The 12,232-nt window shown below is 27.5% G+C and overlaps 1 protein-coding gene across 12 annotated transcripts in view; it reads right to left on the bottom strand.

Annotated features, from left to right (window-relative positions):
* Positions 1-12,232, bottom strand: part of PMCA (plasma membrane calcium-transporting ATPase 3) — a 428,157-nt gene that overhangs the window by 112,392 nt on the left and 303,533 nt on the right. For all 12 annotated transcript variants that reach the window (XM_067273462.1, XM_067273313.1, XM_067272783.1 and 9 more), the window contains 2 exons: positions 799-978; positions 271-473 (listed from right to left, as the gene is read on the bottom strand). In XM_067273462.1, the coding sequence (XP_067129563.1) occupies positions 271-473; positions 799-978 (383 nt within the window). The remainder of the gene's footprint in view (positions 1-270; positions 474-798; positions 979-12,232) is intronic.

Below are 12,232 nucleotides of genomic sequence, written 5' to 3'. Positions count from 1 at the left end.
TCTATTTGCTAGAAACTACACCAGTGTAATAAGTCCTATTAAACAAAGTCCAAAGTAGACAAGGATATAATCAAAAATCACATACAAACACCTTTCTTTTCTGGCAAAATAAAGTTTTATTCGACTAATGTTTTTGGCCTCTTTGTCAGGCCTTCCTCAAGATTTTTTAAAAGTCATCTATTATCTATTTTCACAATAATTCTAAAATTCTATAATTTTATTATGATTTTAAAAATATAAATTTCTGCATATAATAAACATTCTACCTACCTTAACAGAATAAGCAAGGGAGAGAGTGACAGCTAATGGAAGACCTTCTGGAACTGCAACAACTAAAACCGTGACACCAATAATGAAAAACTTCACAAAGTATTGTGTATAATATGCTGTCCATGGTAATGCCAATATCACAAATGTTTTAATGACAAAGCGAATAATAAGAATAAGCACAGTAAAAACTGCTATTGTTGAACCTAAAAGAAAAAAAATATTATTTTATCAATATTAATAATTACTTAAAATGAAGATGCAAGTGTGAAATCATATAAATGAAAAAATGTACAACTGAAGTGTTTTATATGGAAAAAATATAATGCAAAAATATTTCATGTATAACTTCAAAAATATATATGTGAGAAACACAAACTGGAAGTTGACTGTATATTATTAAATATTTTGAATTATTTTGGAATAATTTTTGAAACAGAATCAAGGAATTTAGTTTTATACTTTATTTTATATGTCATATAAAATGTAATTCACTATCTTTAACCAATTATGAAATTCAAATGAATTTACCTGCATAGCCAATCTGAATTGCCAGCCTGGTAAGCTTAGCTTGAAGTACAGATTTTTCTTTCCTTGGACTATCGTCTTCCTGTTTCTTGGAACTTTCCAAGGCATCAGGTTCATTTGTGTGTGTATTGGCAGTGGTAGCATTCATTAAATGGGAATTTCCTGATACTGCTGTTTCTTCATCTGTGAAAAAACAAAAAAAAAAGGAAAAACATTTTTTAAAAGGCTCTTTTATGAAAATTCTGAATATATATAAAAAAATTTAGTGTAAGAATTAAAACAACAATTACTACTTTTTATAGTAAAATTTTTATTCTATCATTAATATTTATTAAAGTACTGTAATAATGGATTTTTAATAACGTACCATATTTCTGTAAGTATAACCTGAAAAAAGTTGCTAGAATAAAAATAAAATGGCATAACTTTCCCCATCATATACCCTGCACCTATTGAACAACCACCGCTAAATAGACTTGAGGCTATAGTTTGTGATTTGAAATCAGGGCAAATCCCATACCCTTTTTAAAGTGTCTATTAAAACACACAACTTGCAGATTTTATGCACAAAAATACAGTACATAACAAACAATATAAAAAAACAAGCATTCCACATTTCAGAACAAATATACATTTATTGATTATTACTAACACAAATTGACCAATCAACTACAAGAACAATTATAATTATATTATTTTAACTTCAGAACCAATAAGAACATAAATTCATGAAATAATAATAATAATAAACAGTGAAAAATATGCTTGTTGATAGAACAAAACTACAAGGGAAAAACATTTAACTGAAAAGCTTTATTTATTCATTTTGTAAATATTCCAATTTTTTTTAGATGATGCAAAATAAACAAAATTTTGATTTGAATCAAACAATAAATTTTCACTTAAATAACAACAGTAGTAACAGGTTGTTACGTTTCAACCTAGTTTAAAAATTTTATTCTAATGATTTGCATTACTGGAATAAAGTTTATAAATATATTAAACTGTTTTTGAATATTTTTCACTTATCAAGAGAGTTGATAAATAAAGAATTTGTTCCTAAAATCTGCAAACTTAAATTATCTCATTAAATAAATGAATTTGAATGTTTTAAGCAAATTGTGTGTTAATCTCCTAAAACCATTACATATTTTTGTCTTCTCAGTTTGATAAAGAATCAAATCATACTGTCTTTTGCAAGATGAATTGTATGACAAGTGATACATTATTTTTGAGTTATTTTTATTCTATTTGTGTGTTCATAATATCTTCAAGCCACAAGTACAACTTTTTGAAAAGTTTGTGTCATAAAATAATGATGTTTGAAAAATTATAACTGAAGAATTATTAATCTTGACAGACAAATGGATCATAGTAAAAACTTAAAGGTAAGTATTTTAACTTATTTCACCTCCTTACCTTACCAAACTTATTAAAAATATTAAACTTGAAGAGAATTGAGAATAGCAGAAAAGTTGCACATTGCTTTAGTTTAAACAAATGTAGTAAAACAAGGACATAAAATGCTGAAGTTAGTCTCATGAATTTGGCTGTTAAAAGTATCAAACAAAACCTATTATAATGTTTTTATAATGTTTATGTAGTATTTTTTAAACAAGCTGAAAAAAATACTTACATAATAGGGAATGTGTGTTATAATCACATTTCAATTCTAATTTAAAAAAGATATTTTTGACTTAGATCTAAAGAAGTAAACTGTTTTAAAAATGTTTATCAATATTTAATTTTCAACTCTAAAGTTTGGTAAAACACTAATATAAATCAGAAAAAATAAACACACACAACAAAGTCTTTTTGGACTCAATATTTCTTTGTTAACAACTGTTTTTTACTTTTTAAATCTTTTGATATTATTTTATATAAACACTATTTTTACTTGTCAATTTAGATTTTATCAACAATACACAAATTTAGAATTTATTAGAACAATATAACAAAGTAATATAAAACAACATGTGATTTTATGATAGCATAGAGATGATAACACTGAACAAGTAACAACAAGCAAAACAGAAGTAACATGTATTGTGTTATTTTATTAAAAGCTACTTTTTTATCAAACCAGATTACAATACTGTAATTTAATAATTGCAAAAATAGGTTTTTGATAATTTACTTGATATGTTTTTAAATGCAAACAAAAAGAGTTGTTCCAGAAAAATTTTCTAAAATGACTGGCATCAAAACATGATTTTTTTAATTGTATTATATTTTAATAAAAATGTCTATCTTAAGCAAATCTTTTATATTCGTTTGTTTTTTCACTTTCTTAGATGCAGAATGCATTTCCTTATTGTTAATGCAAACAATAATTCATTTTCTATCCCACAAGTTTAATGATTTATTCGTTTTTAAACTGTACAATAACCGAATTTAAATCAAGCTTTATAATAAATATGAAAAGAACAAAACACTTTTCAGAAACATAAGCAATAATTAATTTATTTTAGAGAGTGAGTTCAGTAACAACTTAACTGGTGAATTGTAAAATTTCCAAGTAGTAAAGAAAAGAAAAAAAATATATATATTTAGATAGTATTCAGTTTCTTTAATTTAATTAGCAAAATAAAATTTAATAAAAAACATTTATATTTATTATTATAACAAAAATTCAGTCTGTGCTTATAAGGAAAGAAAATCAGTTTTTACTTAATAAAGTAAAACCAGTGCATTGCATAAATTTAATGAATGAAATTTAAAATTTACAAAAGGAATGTTGTAAACAAAAGCAACATATTTAACATTACATATATTTTTAAATATACTACTGATACTAATTTTATTTGAAACATTGTACAGATATCCCTCATACAACACGATACTTCTACAACTTGGCTTTGCTAAAACACAGAATCTGAGAGATTTACAGTTTCTCGACAAAATTTTGCAATTTTTATGTGAAAAATAAAAAAAATATCAAATAATGGAGTTAAGTAAACATGCATGCTGTCTCAAATTTGCCCACAGATTTTAGAATATTGAAATTTTCAATTGGTTTTGTGCCTTTCACCAGGTTTACTTTAATGAAAATTGATAGTGCAATTTGTTTCTTCCTTGTTCTAGCTTTCCTATCAACCAGTGTCATTGTCATTGCTTTCAGACTTTAGCCCTTAAGATCACATTGTGTTTTCTTTTACTAAATACAAAGATTGATCTACACAAGTTTATTTAAACATTTGTAGATAAGTGTTATTAAACTTCTTTTAACTGTAGATAAGTAATCATTTGTAAAAATGACAAACAAAATACAACAGTATCTCAGTACTTGAACTCTTCCTAACTCAAACAATTTGGTATTCAAACACAAATTCTGAAAAATAAATTGCTTGATCCTCAACTGAAAACTGAGTCAAGTGAACTTCTAAAACAAATTTTAGATTATTAATATATTTTACTTTTTATTTTGTCATACATAAAAAAATTTTATGGTAAAAATTAAAAAAAATGAAGACAGTGCTGATATTTCTGATCAAGATCACAAAAAAAGCTCAGATAGTGTTGCCACCTTTTCAAAATTGCTGACCCAGACGGCAGGTCAGGTTTATTCAAACAGATGTCCCTGACACATGCACAACGTATTTTACATTCAAAGAATAACATGCACACCAGTTCTAAACCAGTTAGGACTTGTGTAGGAGCAACTTAAATTAAGAAATAAGAAATGAAATAACTTAGCTTTAAAGAGCTGAGAAGAAAAAAAAAAAGTCAACAGGTTGCTATGAAATCCTAAACAAAATTAACTGTTAACCCAGACAATGAATTAAAAACCGAATGGGTGGCAACACTAAGCTCAGATGATGATGATACTTTTTACAAAGAAACCCCCTTATTTAACTAAAATATTAACATGTAAAATAGTACTTTTAATTGTGATCGTTAGTTAATTATTGATTATTAAAGCAATCAATAATTTATTCCCAAGCATATTTCTCTTAGTAATGAAAAAGAATTGTATACTTTTGTTAATTTCTGGAACCTAACCCTATATTTTGCACTAGTCCTTTGTTTCATGCATGGATTTGCATAACACAGCACTTTTTTAAAATGTAATAACCATGTTATATTAGGGATACCTGTATTTTAAATTTAATCCAATTTACAGATTTCAGAATAATTTATCTGCATATTATATATCCACGGCGGCCAAACTGTGGCTCTTGAGCCACATGAGGCTCTTTTCTAGTATACTAGTGGCTCACTGCAAGATACTTAAATTTATACCAAATTTGTTTTTATTTTAATTTTGCTTTTATTATTTTTTATGTATGATTCCTGGATAATATAAAATAAATAATATATTGTTTGAAATAAAGAAGTCAAAATATGGCAACGTTATACATTATTTATTGAAAAATAAATGTAATATTTATTAAATATCATAATACGTAAAAACATTAATAGAAAAAAAATAATTATAATGCTTATTTATCCAAATCAACATTAAAAATGAATATATAAATAATAACAATTTCCATAACGTTAATAGTTTTGAAATTTATATTTCATTATTGACAATTGAAACTAGGAAACGTTTTAGCATTTTTTGGTTTTTAAATTTAGATTATGCTACTTAATACGGCAATTATAATTTATTTATTATTAAAAAAAATTATATTGTATTATAAAACATAATATAAAATGAAATAATAGCTAAAGTGTTGTTTTTTTATAAGTATTTAAATGAATTGCTGTGGAAAAATATGTATATATGTATATGCGGCTCTTCAACGAATTCTGTTTTCAATATATGGCTCAAGTTCTAAAGAGTCTGGCCACCCCTGTTATATATTATAAATTTATTAAAAATTTCTATAAAATTTCTTTTATGTAAGAGTTTAGTTATTACAGAATCATTATTAATTATTGGAAACTTTCAATAATTAGTCAAATAGTAATAAAATTTCCTAACACAGCAGATAGCTTCTACTAATGTGGTGATTCCTTAAACTCAATATCACAAATACATCAAAACACATAAGTATACTGCTTGGCAAACTGAAAATGGAAGACATTTTTGCATTATAATTTTAATTTCAAAAGTAATATAACATCTTAATTTTAAAAGTATTTAAATCTTATTCAAAGATTTACACATTTATAAGTTAATGATCAAATACAAAACTTTAAAAACTAATATTAACTTATGCACGTGTTTGTATAGTATCCAATAACTTTCATCAAAACTCAATTATTCTTTGGCAAAAGGTAAAAAGAAACAAATAATCTTTAAATTCCAATCTTCCAATATCTTCCAAGTTATGTCCAATTGAGTTGCATCATGTGAATTAATTATCCTAATATACTTAGATAAGATATGGATATATACTTATTCTAACAACCTAACTAAATAACAGTCCTTTAATTAATAAACTGTCTTTGGTCTACTTCGTACTTCCAAACTTCTTTATCCATTATGCATTTGCTAAGAAGATAAAAGCTCCTCGCTTTTAGTAACCAAATAGTAATGTTCTGTAACTCTTCTGTAATGAATGATAAGTACAGCCTACATAATAAAAGTTCTTTATTGTCATTTCTTTTGAATAGCTTCAATATATACATTCCTACTTTCTGTATATCCTTTAACTTGTTCTAGTCAATCTGAGCCCATAGTTATGACTGATGAAAACCTCACACAATCTGAAATATATTCTTTTATGAATAATCTAACTAGAGCAGCTAAATATTTTCTTGTGACCAATATGATCTGTTTTTTTGATGTTTTTCTAATTCTTCTGGTGCAATTAAATGTAACTTAATTAAACTCTCAATTACTTTCTTTGGAAAATCAAGTGAAACTGCTATTCTTCTAATTCTATCCAATTTTTCTAGATGTACCTTAGGTGGAGTGCATAGCTTGACAATAGGATTGTCAAAGTGAAATGACAAGTAATCTGGCAGTAATATGGTAGTGACATAAAAAGGATGAGAATCATGTGAGTCAAAGCAAACCAAAATTATCTAATAGTAATTCATTTAGTAAGCATTGATTCTTCTGATGAAGATGCTTTTGAATCATCCTTTTTGGCAAAAAAAGTGAAAAAACATGGTACTTTTGGTATGTTTTGAGAATTAATTATGAATCCAGAAAAATTTCATTCTAATGAATGAGTAAAGAAGAATTTCATTTCATTTATCTTTCATGTCTATAATGAACTTAGTTTGCTATTTGTTTTTAATGAAAATTAAAAACTGTAAAAAATTAATGTAAAGATCAATTTTCTTTGGTAACACCTGACAAAAAGTGGAGCCTACTACAATCATCTGACACTGATGTGGCAAGAGATGCATCATTATGTTGTGTTACCTCAGTGGGCATTGACATATTTCCATTTGAAGTGGTGTTAGATGCCAGATCACATCAAATCACTTCTCATGTCACTTTGGTGTGTGCTTCAGTTTAAGTGATGATCATCTTTATCTTGACAGCAATCCATGAGTTGAATCATTATCTAATTTGACAAAACCTATAACTTTTAAATATTCCTGTATCTTATTTACAAAATGATAATCACAGACTTGACACCAAAACCATATAAGCATAAAAAACTCCCATCCTTTGTGTTATAGAACTTTAATTTGAACAGAACAGATATGCAAGTACTTTCAACATTGCATTAATGTAATCTTAGGCAATGAAGAATATAACTTAATTAAAATACAAAAAATTTAAAAAGATAAATATTAACAAAAATATGTTAATGTATCTTGTATTACATTATTATACGTTTAATGACTTCTTCACATAATGTTTTTCTATTTACATTTGATCTGAAAATTTGACATTCAATTCTGAATTCTTTTTGCAATATGTTAATATATCTTTAAAATTTCTGTCTGTATTCTAAAAATGTTCATTATTACTTGATGACAACATTAATGCAATGTTGCATATCTGTTTTGTTAGAATTAAAGTACAAAAATGCTGAAAGACAATAAGATATAAACATTAAAAACCACTATTTTATAAAGATTGTTTCATAAGTACTGAAACATTAAATTTTTCCACGAGCAAACACACTATCCTAATTATTAAACTAAAGAAAATACCTTATTTTCTTTACACCACCACCTTGTTTCTTGGCATGCTTGCTTAATGTCTTCATCCTTGTATCTATATTTATGGCAAACTCTGTTTATTGTTGTTTCTAGCCGAGGAATAATATACTCCAATTGTTGATGATAATTTCTAAACTTTCTTTTAAAGTGGGAAGAAATTTATTCCAAAACTAATATATTCATGTGTTGTAATAACTTTATATTTTATCTTCTGTTTTTAAGTATGAGTAAAACGTTCAAATACAAATTTCATAAGATCATCAGACTTCTATTATTATTTTATGAGATAAAGTGTGTCGAATTTATAAGTTATTACACTTTTTAGCTTATAAAAACTAATTTTGGTTTCCTTTGAGATGTGCAAGTACATTTGAGTTTTGCATTAAGCCACGGTCACCACCATGCAATTTCTAGCTGCACAGGCGATGGCAACTGCAACAAGTACAAGTCACTGGAGTTGCAACTCAGAAACACATGACCCAATACTAAACCAATAAAATTACAGTAGCTTGTTTTTGACTACTTTCGTGAGTTTACAGGCGATTTATGTTTTACTTCAGAGTATTTACGGAATTTTAGCCACTTTTCTTATTAAAATGGCAAGCAGTTCCTTTTCTGGAATGAATAAAAGAAAAAAAAGGCAATTATTTTGATAGAGCTGGCAAGAATACACAAAAAGATAAAATCTTCGATAAAATGAAGAATTAAAATCTCACAGGTATTCGTGAGCCTGAATAAGCTCAATCAATCTCAATTCTGTAAAAGTATAAATCCTCTAACTATCTGCCATGAGGGTCATCATACGTTGTGGAACAAAGGCGTTTGCCAATTGAATGCACGTTTGCAATTGGCGCAAGTAGAACAAACTTTTTGTTTCTAGTCACGGTTGCAGTTGCGCCAGTTTTCAAAGGGGCTTACTAATTAACGGGAACAGCCGTCATGGTTGCAGTTGCCTGTATGGCTGGAAGTCATATGGTATGACCATGGCTTTATGCCTTTATGCTTTGTTGTCTGGAATTTGAACATTTTGGAGTTTTATGGTTTATGTTATAGTTGATTTACCATACAAGATATAATAATTAACTATTTAATGAACTACCTAATAATTTCAACAAAATTACCTAAACCTAAGGTTGTAACTGCTTTTTAAATGGCTTGTTTTAGAAAATACAGAAATACTCTGTATTTTCTAAAACAAGCCTTTCAATAATATTTTTATTGAAGTAAATATTTTTTAATAGTTTTACTTATATAAAACACACAATTTTATATAATATTTATTGTATGATTACAACTCTCTAAAAAAAAAAAAAAATTTTTTTTGTAAAGATATAGCCACATATATCATTAACTATTACTGGTTTTATCTGAAATTCAAGTTGTATAGATAAAAAAATACTAAAACTTAACTGTTCAGATTCTAAAACTATTTTTAAAATAGATTTATTCAGCTTGATCTCATCATATTTCTTTCTATTGACTTCTTTATAGGAAACAATGCAAGAAATACATATGAGATGTGGCAGAAAAGTAATCAGATTGGCATTACTGAGAGCAATCTAGTAACACTACAGGCTTCCCTTTCACATAGCTTGTATGTCAGTCCCTCCTAGATGCTCAGTAACAGTTTTGACCTCGTGCAGCAACTATACTTATCATGCTCTCTAGGATCGTGAAGTTTTATTTTTGTATTGTGTTATGGAAAATGGAACAGCAAAATTTGGAGCGACAGTGTGTTATCAAATTTTAAGCTTGGTGAATCTAAGTTTGACCTACAGAAAGTTGCAAAGAGCCTATGGAAAACATTCCTTATCAAGAGCAAAAGATTTTCAGTGGCACAAAGCATTTTTGGAGGGCTGAGAAGCAATAGAACATGAACCTCACTCAGAGAGGCTTTCAACATCGAGAACTGTAAAAAATGTGAACGAGTGAGGGCTCTTGTGAGGTCAGACTATCAACTGACATTGAGGCTGATGAGTAGCAAGTTAAATTTGAATCATTTTATCCTTCAGCAGATTTTGACTCAAAATTTGAGTGTGAGAAAAGTGTGCACTAAAGATAGTGCCAAAAAACCTCACAATTAAACAAATAGACAATTGGATGCGTGTGCGCCTTGACCTTCGAGAGAACTGAAAAAGACCCAGATTTCTTCAGTCGTGTGATCACTGGTGATAAATCATGGAATTTTAAGTATGATCATGAAACAAAATGTCAAAGTGAAGAATGGCACACTAACAAATCCCCTCAACCGAAGAAAGTTCGCATGAGCAAATCAAAAATCAAGTCCATGCTCATTTGTTTTTATGACAGTATGGGTATCGTTCACAAAGAATTTGTGCCTCCAGGACAAACTGTCAACCAAGTTTTTTTTATACAAAGTCCTTCAAAGGCTCAGAAAAAGAGTGCTTTGTGTCAGATGGAACATTGCAGACACTTGGATGCATCTCCATGACAATACCCCATCACACCACAATATCACATCAGCCATCTCCATCAATCAGTTTGACAGAAAAAGGGATAGCTGTGGTTCCCCAGGTCCCCTAATCACCTGATCTCAGTCTATATGACTTTTTCTTGTTCCACCAAGATCAAAATCCATTTGAAAGCAAGTCATCTTGGTACTGTTGATAACATCCAAAGGAGCATAACTGTGGAACTGCAGGCAATTCCACTTGAAGCCTTCAAAGACTGGCAACAATGCCTCCACTGATGTATAGCTTTCCAAGGAAACTACTTTGAAGAGGATAATAATGTATAAAAATAAAATTGTTGCAAAAAAATTTGTCTCGTTACTTTGCTGCCACACCACATATAACCCATTCTTTTTTAATAATGCATTTACTTGACGAATAATAAAACTTTTTCAAGATCTTAAAACAATTTTATCATGTAGTACATGCAATTTCATTATTTTCACATGTTAATATGATATCTCATTCTCTTATTTTTAAAATTTGCTTTAACTGAAATTTTTATATTCATATAAAAATTTCATTGATTCATTGAAATAATAAAAAATATTTATAATTGAAAAGCAAATATGCAGTTATCTTTCATATTTCAAAATGATAAATTATATTTTAAGAAAGAATTACTATGAAAATTAAAGAAGCTATTCAGTTTTTAAACAATTAGTACACTTAGAAATTGTTTAACTGATTTTGTATTTAATGAGTTTGAAACTGGTATTAAATTTTAGAAATTTTAATTTTCTAATTACTTAGTGTATTAAATTCCAGTCCAAAATTAGTTATCCAATAAATACAGTCATTTCATAATTAATGTTCATAACTGATTCCATTGTTTAAATCAGCTTTAATGACATATCCCATTTTCTTATATGTATGTTGTGAGCATTTCTTAGTAACTGACCATAGAAAAATTTTTATATCAGGGGCAGATCCTTGGGAAACTACAGGGATTTAAGCCCTCCCAACTGACACACAATTTGTACAAAAATTAATTTTTGTTTTTAATTATTTTTAAAAACATTTATGATGCAAATATGATATATTGAACCATCCACAATACAACCATCTTGCAAATATTAATAATATGTCCTTACACAAGTAATTATTCGAATGTTTTCATTCCTCAGTTTCCTTTGGGTTCTTCTGGATCTGCCACAGAGTATCATCATCATAATGTAGTAGTATATACTGATAAAAAATGCAACAAAATACAACAATAAAATGATATGATGATTAATAAACAAAATTAAGTAAATTTTCCCTTTCTTTCTTGTTTTTTTTATTAAAATTTATTAATATATTGTTTTTTTGTTATAATACATTTTATTTAAATAAAAATCATTCCAACAGTATCAGTACCCTTAATTTTAGTGTACTAACAGTGAGGAAACTTTACTCCCTGGAAAATTGGGATTCTCAAATTTATATAGTCAAATTATAAATCAGTATGAATTATAATAATATATATATATTTTAATTCATACTATTTGTTGCAATTGTTGAGACATTCATATTTGTCTGATTAATTGCTGACAGGTTATATTCCTCTTAACATGTTGCTTTTCTTCATATATCCATCAAAACAGAGCAGAATAATGTGATATGTTTTTGATGTGATGAGAAACATTTGAATACTACTGATATATAGTCAGTCCCTTACTTACAAAGGAAAACACTATATTTTTATAAAAATTATTATAAAAAAGTCCCGACAATCAGTCACACTTAAAGGCAAAATACAACAATGCAATGTCAAATGCAATAAGCAATGAACATGCATTATGTAACAATAACTTGCAAATTTATTAATGTTCAACTACAGCTTGAGTTCAAACTATTATCACTTCAAAAGTGTAATAAAACATTTTTCTGCAGAGCCACTCAAGCAT

Source organism: Centruroides vittatus, unplaced genomic scaffold (assembly GCF_030686945.1).
Source record: "Centruroides vittatus isolate TY-2023 unplaced genomic scaffold, ASM3068694v2 contig_10, whole genome shotgun sequence".
Lineage (NCBI taxonomy): Eukaryota > Metazoa > Arthropoda > Arachnida > Scorpiones > Buthidae > Centruroides > Centruroides vittatus.
The sequence above is the reverse complement of the archived record's forward strand: the minus strand, read 5'-3'. Positions and strand labels throughout refer to the sequence as shown.